This window comes from Pinus tabuliformis, chromosome 1_2, assembly GCF_031772625.1.
Source record: "Pinus tabuliformis cultivar Carrire ecotype Pingquan chromosome 1_2, CPIR1, whole genome shotgun sequence".
Classification (NCBI taxonomy): Eukaryota; Viridiplantae; Streptophyta; class Pinopsida; order Pinales; family Pinaceae; genus Pinus; species Pinus tabuliformis.
This window is the reverse complement of record NC_142298.1, coordinates 1336033133-1336047417: the sequence shown is the minus strand read 5'-3', so window position 1 is coordinate 1336047417 and position 14285 is coordinate 1336033133. Positions and strand designations below refer to the sequence as shown.

The 14285-nt window shown below is 36.8% G+C and overlaps 1 protein-coding gene across 2 annotated transcripts in view; it reads right to left on the bottom strand.

Annotated features, from left to right (window-relative positions):
• Positions 1-5496: 5496 nt before the first annotated feature.
• LOC149211135 (uncharacterized) overlaps positions 5497-14285 on the bottom strand; it is a 68303-nt gene continuing 59514 nt past the window's right edge. The window contains exons 2-5 of one of the 2 annotated variants that reach the window (XM_089396922.1): positions 7138-7209; positions 6674-6791; positions 6382-6534; positions 5497-6250 (exon numbers count right to left, since the gene is read on the bottom strand). In XM_089396922.1, coding sequence (XP_089253048.1) covers positions 6071-6250; positions 6382-6534; positions 6674-6791; positions 7138-7166 — 480 coding nt within the window. In that variant the 5' untranslated portion in view covers positions 7167-7209 and the 3' untranslated portion in view covers positions 5497-6070. Of the gene's footprint in view, positions 6251-6381; positions 6535-6673; positions 6792-7068; positions 7210-14285 lie in introns of both variants that reach the window. The other variant, XM_089396923.1, reaches the window with a different exon arrangement.

The following is a 14285-nucleotide window of genomic DNA, read 5'->3' as shown; positions in this document are numbered from 1 at the left end:
ATGAGAAATTCTTCAAATTGAGAATGACCAAGTACCATTATGAATACCTCCTTAGTTAATAGGGAGTGTTGAAGAAAGGGTAACTAGGTTTGATCTTCATAAAGACATTGTAATTATGATTTATGTAAACAAGAAAATGAATTTATTATTTTGCTTGCTTCATGGGTTTCATGAGCAATAATTTTTATGTATAGATGGCTCCCATTGAGAGCCTTAGGATTTATCTTTAAAAGGTCAAAGAGTCAATGTCATGAAGAACCCTTCTTGGGCATGTATCAAATTTATTTGAGTCATAAACAATGTCAAGAAGCCCTCCAAATGACAAGCACAATCCTCTTCATCATGTCGGCCTGCAAATCGAATTAAAAACAATGATGTCAGCGCAAATAAGGAGACACATCGGTTCACTCTATCATGTTGGCTCAAATAAGGAGACACATCGGTTCACTCTATCATGTCGGCTCAAATAAGGAGACACATCGGTTCACTCTATCATTTCGGCTCAAATGTAGAGGCAGACCACTATATATATGCGGCTAGGGTCACCACAGAAAGCACAGCACTCGGATTCTCTGTGATTTGCGAATGGGTACAGAATTGAGATCTTCACATATACATCTCTGAAATTTTGGATGGTAATAATAGTGAGACACTCGAATGGGTACCACAGAGGAAAATTCTTTGCATAGTTGTAACAATGAAGCTCTCAGTGCAAGGAGAACACAATCATAGTCTTGATGAAGGTCTAAGTGCAAGAAGAAAACTCAGTCATAGTCTCGGTGATGAGGATTATCTCAGGGATCCCGCAGTAGCACACACAGCCTTGGCATAATTATGATGAAAATGTCTCATTGTGACACACAAGATCTCGAAATACTTCAAAGTGCAGTCATGATCTTAGCGTAGTTATGATATGGATCTTAATGGAGATATAGTCACAAGGTTATGATCTCGGTGAAGGTACAACCATGATGAGACAGTCACTATCTCAATGAATCTAAGTTCAGCTCTCATATACATATCTCAATATGGAGATCTCGTTGATGAAGACCTCAGTGAAGGTGCAGCAATGATGTTGCAGCAGTAATGAAGATCTCGGTGGTGCAATAGTGATGGCCTCAGTGGTGTAGCAATGATGATGATCTCAGCAGTGACAAAGAAGAGGATTGGTGTCTTGGTCTTGGAGTGGCATAATAGGTCAAGGGTCATGGTCCTGGTATTCGTCAATTGGAATCTCTATAAGAAGAATTTTGTGTGTGTTTTCCTCTCAAAGAATGAGAAGTTTTGGCCCTAGCAGAAAGCCAACATCTTGTGTCCTTGTCTCTTATGTTTTGGTAGCTATTTGATGAACTAAGAAGACACACTCTAATAATATCAAGAGAAGATTGTGCTAATAATAAAAGGTTAAAAATGCCTCTCAAATAGTTATCATGGAAAGAAGAATCTCATTAACTCTAATTGCCCTAAATTCTTCAACACTACAAATGGCCATACTTGAAGGATGGACGCTGATGGAAGATACCATGAAGCATCTATACAATGAGATGGTTCTCCTACGTGAGGTGGTGGTGACTTGGTTCAAATTCAAAAGAAATATCAAGAGATCCTAAAGGTTACAAGCACAGTTGTTGATTTGATGCAGGATTGGGGCATTAAATATCTTAAGATCTTGAGCGGTTGGTCAAGAAAGACGGGATAGCAGCTAAGGTGGACAAAGAACAGTTAAGGCTACATGCTCAAAATTACACCCATCTTGGTGAACATGCAACCAACACCATAGTTGCCTTTGTTCGACTACATAGTAGTTTGGAGTCCCAGGTATGGAAACATAGAATACCTTATGTGAGTTCACTTGGAAAGATAAGGGGTAAAGATGTCGTCATGGAGTTAAAAGAGTTAATTGAACAAATCAAGCGAGCAATAAATCAAAAAGGCTTGGAGGTGACCAAGAATGTTGTTCTATAGTATGCAATTGAGGCAGCTAAGATTGACATGAAGTTATCCAAGGTGTGGAGTAGAGTACAGTGAAACTCCAAATCTATATTATCATATGCATTGGAGGTAAAGATGTGGTACATTGCAAAGCTACTAATCAGAGTTAAAGTTATCGCAGTAGAGTTCAGAGTATGGCACTCCTACATCACAAATGAACTCCATTCTCAAGCCATTGATTTTTCCTTTCCTCCATGAGAAATTTTGTATTATTACAGTTTTTTCTTATACGACCACCATTTTGATGTAATTTGTCTTCTATGAATAAGAAGTCCAAGGGACACGTGGGATATGAAGAGGGACATAGAAGTCCATAGGTTGTGGAAGTCAAAGAGTCATGAAAAAGCTCAAGGGTCATTATCATTTGTTATAAATAACCCTACATAACTCCAACAAAGGGCTTGTACTTTTAAAGATTTGGCTTTGGTTTCTCCAATGGTGCATAAGGGAGAAGATCACTCTTTTGGAGAAGCAAGTTGTAGCTTCATGTTCCACTATTGGAGCTAATGTTTCATCAATGTAACAATGTACTTGGATCTTTCATTAATTATCAGAAGCTCTCAGAGCCGATACTCTTTCATGCATATATCATAAATGTTGTAAGACTATTTTTTAGATGTTTGCCGTATATGTTGTGTTATGCATACTAAAGAAAATGAATTGTTTCATTGTTTTAGTTATGAATCTTGTTGAATGAGTGTTGTTATGTGTTTATATGGTAGTTGTTATCTTGTGAACTAATTTGCAGGTTAATCAATAGTGCTTTCTCAATTTCTCTCGCGTGTCTCTCTTAGAATAGTACTAATACTTTTCTATTAAAGACCCGTCATTTATCTCTCTCGCATGGAAGCTCCTTTTACACCTTACACTTGATGTCTTACAAAGCTTACATACTTGCTACCCCAAAGTTACGTGCATGATCTCATGTATGTTTCGCAGCCAAGACACCCCTTTAAGATCACTTGCAATGGTGGCCGGACCTTCTATCTGGATGGGGCTCCTGCACCAAACGGTGTGAGGTCTAATTGGGACTTCACATTGGGGAAACCGCATGTATATCGACAGCATCCAGCACCATCAACAAGTTCGCAAGTTATCCTAGGTAAGGATCTTGTTATTGGAGGTGCACGCTGTTTTAAATTATCTTTGAATCTGATTCACTTCTTAAATTCAAAGGATCTATTCACCCTGAATAGCGTCAAAAGAGAGGAGCCTTCCTCATCAATCTACTAGCTGACTCCCACCGATTTGGGTCTTGAGGCATCTTTGGCAAACAAATGGCTTTCCTTCACAAAGGAGCTTTATATCAATGGTATCAGACTTAGCTCCTCTCATGATCAGCTGGTTTGGAGCTAGAACACTTCTTCCAAAAGGATGAGTGCAAAACTGGCATAAAAATCCATAGCCCTTTCTTCAGTCGATCAAGCTACTTGCTGGTGGAATAACTACATATGGAATTGGACATCCCAAATAAGTTGAAGTGTTTTTTTTGCTGGCCATGCATAACAAATTACAAACGTGGGAAAACCTCCAAAAAGGAGGTTTCTCTGGTCCAAACTTTTGTTGCCTCTGTAAAATCCAGGAAGAATCAGTGAATCGCCTTTTTGTCTGAGATTCGGCATTCAGTATTATAGGTCCTTAACATAAACGACATTTGTGACCAGCCTACATTGGAGGATTCCCTTCTTCACTGATCAGAGAAATATTTGAACCCTCTCCCTCTATTTGTATCTTGGGGAATCTGGCTCAGAAATATAATTATTTTCAAAAATTCTGTCATTAACATTCCCCATCTCTCTTCCATGATTGTGACGTTGTCCAAGGAATACAGCCTGAAGCAAAACAGAAAACTCCAAAGAAGGATCACTTTCCCAATTTTATCTCAGAGCTGTCCAATTGGATTCTTCAATGGAGCGGCTCAAGAGGGCAGATGTGGGACGGGTGGGGGGGGAGGAGGGGTGGGTGCGTCATAATTAAGCTGTCTGGAACTTCCTCTATTTGATTCAAAATTGGCATAGGGAAGGGAACTAATACTAAGGCGGCGGTAATAGCCTGTTGGGCACTGATGTTTCTTACTGACATGAAAAATATCAGATGCATGCAAATTCTAGGAGACCCAAAATGTCTTATAGATTGGCTGGCAGGAGAAGCTCACTTAGAAGTTCTGAACCTATCCCTATGGATGAATAAAATTGTGGAGCTAAAAAATCACTTTCTGGAAATCAACTTCATGCATATCCAAAGAGAGTTAAACTCAACAGCAAATCTCCTCTCAAAAAGAGCAGGTCATTTACTTTGAAGACTGGGTTGGCAACTCAGTTCAAAGTGCACATACAATGGCTATCTGTTGATCAAAGTTTACTTACTGGTCTTTTCTTCAATGCTGTTACATCATAAAATTGTACCTTACATTTCTTGTTTTACTCTGCAAATTTCTCAGGGTTAAGAATGTAGGCAAAAATCAATTCACACGGATCCAGTCCTACATATCTTCCGGGAGGGATATCTGCTGCACAACATACTTTTTCTTACAGCCTCTGGTTTTTCTCCATCAGCTGTTTTAGTTTATTAAGATCCGCTCTGTTTTTTGTTGTTACATCTGCTATCTCAGATAACAATTAACAGCAAACTGACTTTTCCTTATAGCTGCTCTGAAACTGATATAGATTTTACTTTTTTTAATTCCTATGGAATAAAAAAAGAGAATCTTTTCTGCTGAAAAAAAAAGATTAAAAAGTTGGCCACTAATAAGTTAGATGTACTTCTTTTTTATTTAAAATATGCTCTCTCTCTCTAATTAAAAAAAAAAAAAAATACACTTCTTAAAAGTTGATAAGCTTGATATCAATTATAAGCACAATGAACATCCCCAAGGTTAGAAGTGCATTTCAACCATTTTATTTTGGCGTAAACACTGGCCTCTTAACAACATGGTTTTAAAGTGAGTAACTCTCTACGTAGGTCTTTAAAATACTATAATCCTCAATACATTTTTGAGGGAATATTTTAATAATTCACTATGTTAGAGAATATGCTCAATTCATATCCAACAATACTTAGAAAGGCAACAGTTTGTCAACATGATAAATTGGCAAAGCAATTCATGCTTTTTCTTACAATCTGGTACAAAAGTAAGCTTATAGGATTACATTAGTCCTTGAAGAATTCTAGTATTAAGTCCATCAAGTTTTTCTCACCAAATTTTTTGTTCTTTTATCATGAGAACTTTCAAATGGACAAATCTAAATATCTTACTTTTTTTACTTTTTTCAACAACTATCATCAGAAGTTATGAAATTGTTGATGAAATTGCAATTTTTCATTCCTGAAGTTGCATTTTTAAATACCCTGAAAATCCTGTTACACCTGAAATATACAATCTCAAATGCAATTCCAGCAATTCTTTTAAATTTTTGGTCGAACTTTAGACAAAACTGGTCAGAAGAATATTTGTAACAAGATTCAAAAAAAAAGTACTATGTTTAGACTACTGCCCTTAAATCATAAACAAATCTTGGCAATTAGATTTCATTTCAAATCCATTTTTCTCAATCCTTTATGCTAATCCATTGACAAATAGAGCTGCAATTTGGGTTAAGTATTAAGCTTCTCTGCGTTAGCGCCAAATCAAATAAAAATACATTTCTCCATCCTCAATTTGTTGAGAGGAAAAAGAAAATCCAAAGAGACCCTTGCTCAACAAATTGAACAAAAATCTTGCCATCTGAAGTAGATCATGCAATATCTTCTATAAGGCGATCCCCACAAACATTGCTCTATTCGGCATGTCATTTACTTGTGATAAATATGAACTTATATTACACTTTAAACTAATGGGTTTTTGTCATTCACCCTCTCTTTTGATTTTGGATTGGATTTACATGTGAGACACAGTTTAGAGCGTGACATATCCCACAACACACAGTTCTCATAGGCAGTTAGTGCACACCCCAAGCCATAATTAATACCTCAACCTCATTAGCACAGAGTTACGAGTGAGCAATGAACCCATGCTGCTAAGGAAATCAAAATGAAATCAGACTCTCAAATCTACGCATGGCTGACAGAACAGGCCACATTATTCCTCTTGTTCCTCAGCACCTGCATCATCCATCTCTTCGTCATTTACCTCATCTGCTTCAGCATTTTCTTCTTCTTCCTCGGGCTTTTCTGGCGGAGGTGGCAAAGTATTCCTCACTGTTTCAAGAAGTTCATCAACAGTTGAGCTTGACATTCTCTCTTCACAGTCTTCTACTATCTGAGTCACAAAGAAATAGAATCGAATTTCAATATCAGAATATTCCTCTACCCCAAAATTCGCATGGTAACTTTATAATCTTATAACCTGATCATAAAATTGATATAAGAGATGATGGATAAGAACACCACCAGATGGACTTCAACAGCCGTTGAAGGCCTAAGATTCAGAACTTGAAGCCTTTCTGCTTTTGTAAGTGAAAACTTTTCAACTTTCAGCAAAAAGTCTTGCACACTCTCCAGAGTTTGGTTGCATGCTGCAGATTGAACCAGGTAGTCAAAAACCTGTATTAAAAGGAAAGAAACAGTGATGGTGGTTATCTTTCATTATATACCTTAACAACCCAAGGGAAGTAAAAAGTTACTAAAAACATTAGAATGAATTTATATAAATAATTGACGAACTCAAGGTTACAATATTTACCTTGCATTCAGAATGAGTTGCAGATCCAAATGAACCCAGGGGATCTTGGGTAGCTCCCCTGGACCTTAATAGCTCAAGCACTTCAAAATTTGATAATAGACCTGAATTAGCATCTTTTCTGACACAAGTAAAAACAAAGCAAATTAGGTATACGTCATGCATTCTGGCAAATATAACATAATACGATGGCTTAGCATGTACTCTTTGAAGGGATGACAAATGCATCCATTTAAGTTAAATAAATCAGGATGTTCTGTGTGAAAGTGTGTATTTGTTTTCTTAGTACAGGAGAGTTGACATTTTCAATGTCACCAGCTTTGTGATTCATAGAAAAACTTTAAGCAACTTTTCTTCTTGAAACTAATTTACTTAGTCATTTGAACAGAAAATCTTACATTTTCATAATGTATGGAGATGCAATCCTTAATAGACTGCAAAAATAATTATGACGAACAAAAATTTACAATATCAGAAGGCAGGGACTTGATGGCATCCCAATATGAATGAAATCTCCAGCTGCTATTCTCCTTTCCCACCTGAATGAGAACAAGTAAATGTTAAACGCAATGTGATATATTTTAATTCACAAGTTACATGCTAACAATTGCATTTGCATGTCCAATCTTTTTACCTTTCAGACCATCTTCCTTTTATATCCTGCACATCTAACACACCTTACCTTCAAAATTTAAATATAGATAGTTACGCATTTAATGTTTTCTACTTGAACATGAACAATGAGCTCTCCAATGTGAATATATGACATGAAAACTTCTGTGAGACCCACACTCGTAGCTGGACCCATGCACCTGGGCTACTTATATATTTATTTGACATACTGCCACAAACCCAAAAAAGATGTGCCTGCCCTTGCTACTTAGATAAGCTAACAAGAGAGCTTCAGAGCAACTAAGTCCCTGCCAATGTTGGCATGGGAAGCAGTAAAGAAATCAATGTCTCCACTAAAATTTGTATACATGTGAAAGTCGGTTTAGAATGTGAAGTAGATAGGTGTTTTATCAATCAGTTTGGGATCTGGTTGATGTTCTTGGAGAGGTTTGTGGAATTGAGCATGAATTATTGGCATCTCTGGGGTTGAGAAATGTAACTATGCTCGGTCTTCATAATTGTTATTATACTCGCATCATTTTATATTTATTGTAAAAGCAAAAGAAAGAGAAGAATATAATTTTGAAAGCATGGGTTTCATGCTCTATTTTATTTCTGTCAATTAGGTCAAGCATGTTCTTCATGCTCTAGGATTTATTGAGTCAATATAGTCCTTGTCATATATATAAGACCCTTATGGGCACAATGTATCAATAAAGAAACATTAAATTTGATTTTAGAGTGTCATTTTTGGACTCCCAACACCAAGTCTGTTGAGAATCACGATTGTCGTTAGACCAAAACTCGTAGGTGTTAGTCAACAATCGCATCGCCAGAGATAAGGATCCACGAGAGGCGGTTAGTCCATGTCACGAAACACACAGGGAGTGTTGGTTTATCCAATGTCCAACAAAGTCGGCCCTGCCAATGAAGTCGGCCTAGGAGAGGCCTATTTGACCTCACAAGTATATATTAGAGGAGAATTCGACCTTATGTGAGATCCAATTCAAGGAATTTCGATCTGCACTTAGAACAAAAGAAAAAGTAAGTACGAAGGCAAGGAATAAAAGGAAGAAGTGTTGGAATTTCTAAGTCTGACACGTTAGAAACCCTTCATGCACTTTACTGATTTATTCCTGAATCCTAACTACTTGTTCTGTTAATTAACAAGTGATTTACCATGTAAATACTGGAAATAAATACAAGTACATGCTCAACACATTACAGATCATCAACTGAAGGAAATAGAAACAAGCACACAAGTGACACCGTTGTTTTTGGACTAATGTCCCCAGAAAAACCCAATGCGGGAAAACCGGTGCAGCAATCTGAGGGTTTGATTTATTAAGCAGTTTCAGAATACAATTTGGGTGCCAAATCCGGTTCACCCAACAGAGAAAAATCTCGGTAGTTCCGGCTTTTGCCCTCTGCATTAGCTTTCCCAGCTGTTTCGACAGTTCCAGTTGTTACCAACAGTTCCGGCTTCTGCCCTCTGCGTCAGCTTTCCCAGCTGTTCCAGCTGTTCCCGGCAGTTTTGGCTTCTGCCCTCTGCGTCAGCTTTCCCGAGAGTTTCGGCTTCTGCCCTCCGCGTTAGCTTTCCTAGCTGTTCCAACAATTCCCCACAGTTTCGGCTACTCCCGGCAGTTCTGGCTTATGTCCCCTACGTCAGCGTTCCCGGCTACTACGTTGATCCTCCCGACACTATCTCTGCCTCTCTGCTTCTGTATTCACTGCCCCTCGGCTACAACTCATGATCACTCTCTCAATTTTCTCAGCAAACCCAACCCCAAAAAGTCGAAATCTTGATCTCTTGGTGTGTTCTCCAAGTGACCCTCAAGCCTCCTCTTATACTTTCTCGTTGACAAATCAACGGCCGAGATTAAGTCCCTAATCAATGGCTAAGATTAGATCTAGCTTGATCCATGCCTTTTGGACAATTCTAACACAGCGTTATATTAATTCACATTAATATTTTAATTTCCCTAAGTTTAGACTTAGGGACTCCATTATAAATATTAATTATTTAATATCTCTCAAACTGTTTAGAATCTGCCCAAACCCTTTCTGGGTTTTGGAGATCTCCTGTGCCTTAGCCTCTCCACCAATTTTTGTGGCTAGAGCACATCCGATGCTACCCCAAATCAACAAGAAGAATCCAAGCGAAGAAGGACAAGTCTGAAATCTGACCTAAACTAGCTCACACATGAGATTTTTGGAAATTTGTAAGAGTTGCAAGGCCGAAGATTGCAGGCCGAGTTGCAGACTTGAAGCAAGAAGCCGAAACCTTGACTATTGCAAATAGGAAAGACTTTGACTCTTGTTGACTTTGACTCTTTGAAGAAGATACTTTGGAGGAAGACTTTGACTCTTTAAAAAAGATACTTTGGAGGAATGACTTGGTGTTTGGTGGAAGCCCTGGTCTTGTTGTTGGGTACTGATTGTCTCATTTTGATTTGATTCTATAAGAAGAAGAGTTTGATTGGTTTTTTCCCTTAGGAGAGGGGTTTTTCACTGGTTGAGAACCTACAAACTGTATTCTGTTGTTCTTGCGGTCTTCATGTTCCTTTTTATTTGATAGTTGATTGATAAAGAGAAGACAAAAGAAGATAATATGAATTAAAATTATCACAAACTATTATCAAAGCAAGAAAATATTTTCTGCCTTTTGATTTTCTAACATGGTATCAGAGATAAGGTGAGGAAGGAAAAAGGCAGCTTGAAGATCATTCATCATAAGGATACAAGGAAGAGTACTAGAAAGAATACAAGGAAAGGCATAAGGAGAAAGCTCACCATTCATCTTGAAGGAAGAAAAAGACATTTGAAGTTATCTTGGAAGAAAGAAGGAAAACATCATTTGTAAGAAAGAAGGAAGAAGGTTCCTCTCTCTCTCTCTTTATTTAGCTCTTGATTACAAATCATTATAGGATCTCTCTCTTGAAGGATCTTATAAAAGTATTTTTGGAACCATCATTGAAACAAGAAGTATCAAGGACCTTTGAAGTATCATTTAAGAGGGAGTAACCAACACCTTGAAACTATCATCAAAAGCAAGCTAGGAAAGAGACCTATTGACGAATACAAGAATGAAATTAACAAGTGTACCTATGGCATCATCAATGAAATCAGAAAACAAGCTTCAAGGAGCTTCAAATTTTAAAGCTTGGAAGACAAGGATGGATCTTATCCTTGCTAGGAACAAAGTCTTGGACATTGTGCTAGGTAAAGTTAAAGAACCTACAAATGATGTTGGAAAAGAAAAATTCAAGGAGAATGACATAATAGCCATGAGCCTCATTGTGGATTCAGTTAAGGACAATCTGATTCCCTACATATCCACTCAAGACACCTCAAAGAAAATGTATGAAGCTCTCTCCAAACTATTTACAATCAAAAATATTGGCCAAGTAGCAAGCTTAAAGAATGAGCTTCAAACTATCAAGATGACAAAGGATGATACTATATCTTCATATTTTGTGAGAATCTCCCGTTTAAGAGATGAACTCCAAGCAATTGATGAAATTATTCTTGATAAGGAACTTGTAATATCAGCCATACTAGGATTACCCAAATCTTGGAATGTTTTTGTTGTTGGTATTAATAGTTGGAAAGAGGCTCCATCTTTTGAAGAATTATGGTTTGCATGTACTCAAGAAGAAGCCTGAGTTGCTCTAATAAAAGGAAATCAAGAAGACGAAGAAAATGCTATATCCAATGCTTATTCAGCCCGTTTTAGAAGAAAGGAGGTAATAAGAGACTTGATAAATGTTCAAAGAAAATCATCTGACACGGGAAAAACCTGCAATACCCACAGTATGCATATAAAATGCATAATCTCATTTGTCCCAGAATTTCAATTACCCTGCCTAGTCAAACCTTCATAAATTAAGGTGTAAGGCCCCTTAATTAAATCTCATGCGGAAATGTTTCAACGACTATTCAATAGTCTAAACCTTAAGTAACCTTTCTAGCGAAATCTTGTTCAACCCTCATAAACTTTATTTAATCTTTATGCCCCGCACATATTAACCATACCCTCTTACACTGGTCTCGGTTTAACTCAACGTTAACCACACCATGGACCCAGACTTGGTTAAACTTGATTTAGCCTTTTAATTCATTAATCCCGCTTTATTTCTATTATAATTCTCCTATAATAGAAATATAACATAAACCGCACTTAACCTTACCTTTTCATCTTCCCTCGGCCTTTGCACATTTACCGATGCTCACCTTATCGCATTCAATCTCCACCGTTGATTTCACTCCATAGGATCAACGGCTATCGCATGATCTCCATCCATCCTCCGTAACCCAAATAAATTTAAACTCGTGTTGATAAACTTTCGGGTCCGCTCAGGCCCAAGCCATACCAAAAATAACGCAGGAGGTCAATTGAATAGCAATTGAACAACATTTGAACAGCATTGATCTAACGGTCAATAGCGATATCGCACGAGAAACTTGCACGACACTTAACCACCCTTACGGAGCCGATAAGGATTATAAATCCTTAATCTATAAAGGTTCGGGTCCAGTTTTGAGATTAACGTCCAATCATCTTAAGACCCGATATCCATTGGATATACGAGGTCATCAAATCTTACGGCTCGTGGGACTTTTATTAGCACACGGGTTAAAAACAAGCCAACCCCCGCAGTTGACTGTGACGTAAGCGTTGACTATGGGATCGATGGCTAGGATTTAGTACGGGACTTCAGCCACGATCAAGGAAATTTGTTCTCTCTCTACCCCGCGTAGTTGTTGATCACCGTCGATCTACCAGATCTGTCGATCTGATGATCCAAATCAATTCCCGCGATTCACCTTCCGCAAGTACTTGGATTTAATCTCCGTCATTCATTTCTTTTACTTATGTTGCACGACTTAATCTTGGTCGCCCATCGCCTTCAGCCTCGTTCGTTGATCTTTAGATCCAACGACTCCTGTGCATCGTCACCTTATTTCTTCGTCCTTCTCTTTACTTTGTTTTTATGTCGTTTCTTCAATGTTCTTTTGTGGTTTCGGTTTTCTTCAGGGTTCTGGTCCTTCGCTGTTCTGCCACACAACTCTCTCCTGAGCTTAACTCTGCGTACTCTTTAATCACTGTCACTCCCGAACTTTACTTTGATCCTTCAATCGGATTTAACGATCCGACACGATCCTTCATCCTCACTTCTTTCTGTGTTCTGCCCGAACTCCACCTGCATACATATACTATGTAGAACCTCTAATTCACACATAATTTATCATTCAATACTCAAACCACACATTTACACAGTTTAGGAATTGAATCTTTGTATATATATATATATATATATATATATATATATATATAAACAAATGATTACATAATGAGACTCTCTGTCTCTCTGGCCTGATTTTCTAATCAGTGGCCTCTGTTTTCCTACCTACCGTAGGCTTACAATCAAACCTATCTAACTCTCGACCTGATTGACTAACCAGCTAACCCCTGACTATGCCTTTTAGAATTACATTTATACAAAAGGATTCTACAACCAATTCTTGGTTTAGATCCATAACCTTCTCAACAAATCCTATAGTCTCTTCCTTATCTCTAAATATCCTCTCTAATCCACAAAATCATGAACTAACTCCTAATCTAAGTTTTACAATTAATTCTCAAATCTCTCAATCTCTCAACTATCCTGATTCTCTCATGTTCTCCTACATTCGAGAATATTTACTAATATGCCTCACTATACTTAATTAAATCCCTATTCTAGCTTCTCTCATTAAAATCACTCAAAACCTTAATAATTACATTAATTCAAAACATAGGAAACCAACTTCCTTGAAAACACAAGACCCCCTATGTCTACTAAAATACAATGATATTGTTGAGCTGAATACTCTTGCATCATCATCACAAGAAGACTGACCTATCAAAAATTCAATGTTTCCAATGTCACAAATTTGGCTACTGTAGAAACCAATGTCCCGAAAAATCAAATGATAAAAATAAGAGAGAAAGAGAGCATGGAACTATTGTTGATACTAATGAACTATCAAAAAAAGCCAAAGGAGAAGATTCTGATGTCAAAGATTTGTACTATTTGTTATGAATAAATATATAGGAAATAATATAAAATAATGTAAATGATAATAATCATAAATAATGATTAGTTAATTAGTAATTAGGTTGAAGAGTCATGTCTAAATGAGACATGACTCTCCATGAAGAGACACATGCTTGGTATATAAGCAAGCTTCTCACTCTAATTGTATCATCATTCTTATTCACACATTTAATATATAATATTTGTGTTCTCATGGATATCTTTATATTCCAAGTCTTTTGGAGTAATTAATCTGAAGGAATTTTATTTGCTTCATTTGGTATCAGAGCAGTCAATCCTCTGGCCACTCCACTGCTGCAGAGAGCCATGTTCTCCGATCCAAGTCTTTGACCATCAAATTCATCAACATTGTTGTTGTTCAAACATTTCGCTACAAGAATTTGGAGTTTCTCCATTTCACTATCAAACATTTGGCCATTTAATAATAATAATAATAATAATAATAATATATATATATATATATATATATATATATATGGAGAGAAAATAAAAAGTCAAAAAACAAAGATTAAAAAAAAAAAAAATACATATAAACATTAAAAAAAAAGAATTAAAAAAATAAATAAATAAATATAGATACTCTGATGTAAAATTTGAAGAAGAACATTCATATATATAAAAAGGTTCTACGTTATTGATAAAAAGTGCATGATAAAGTTAAGAGGGACTCTTTTCAAATATATTTAAAACTATACGCAAGAGAAGGAAGAGTAAATAATATTATTTCATTAAGTGGCTTACAAACCCGTGGTTTTAGAAACCCATGGTAATTGCCCATGGTATTTTAAAAGTAATAGAAAAGCAAAAGGAATACAAAATCTCTTTATGTGAATGGTAAGTTTTACTTTTTATGTGGAGAACATTAACCGAGGTTTTAGAAACCCATGGTAATTGCCCATGGT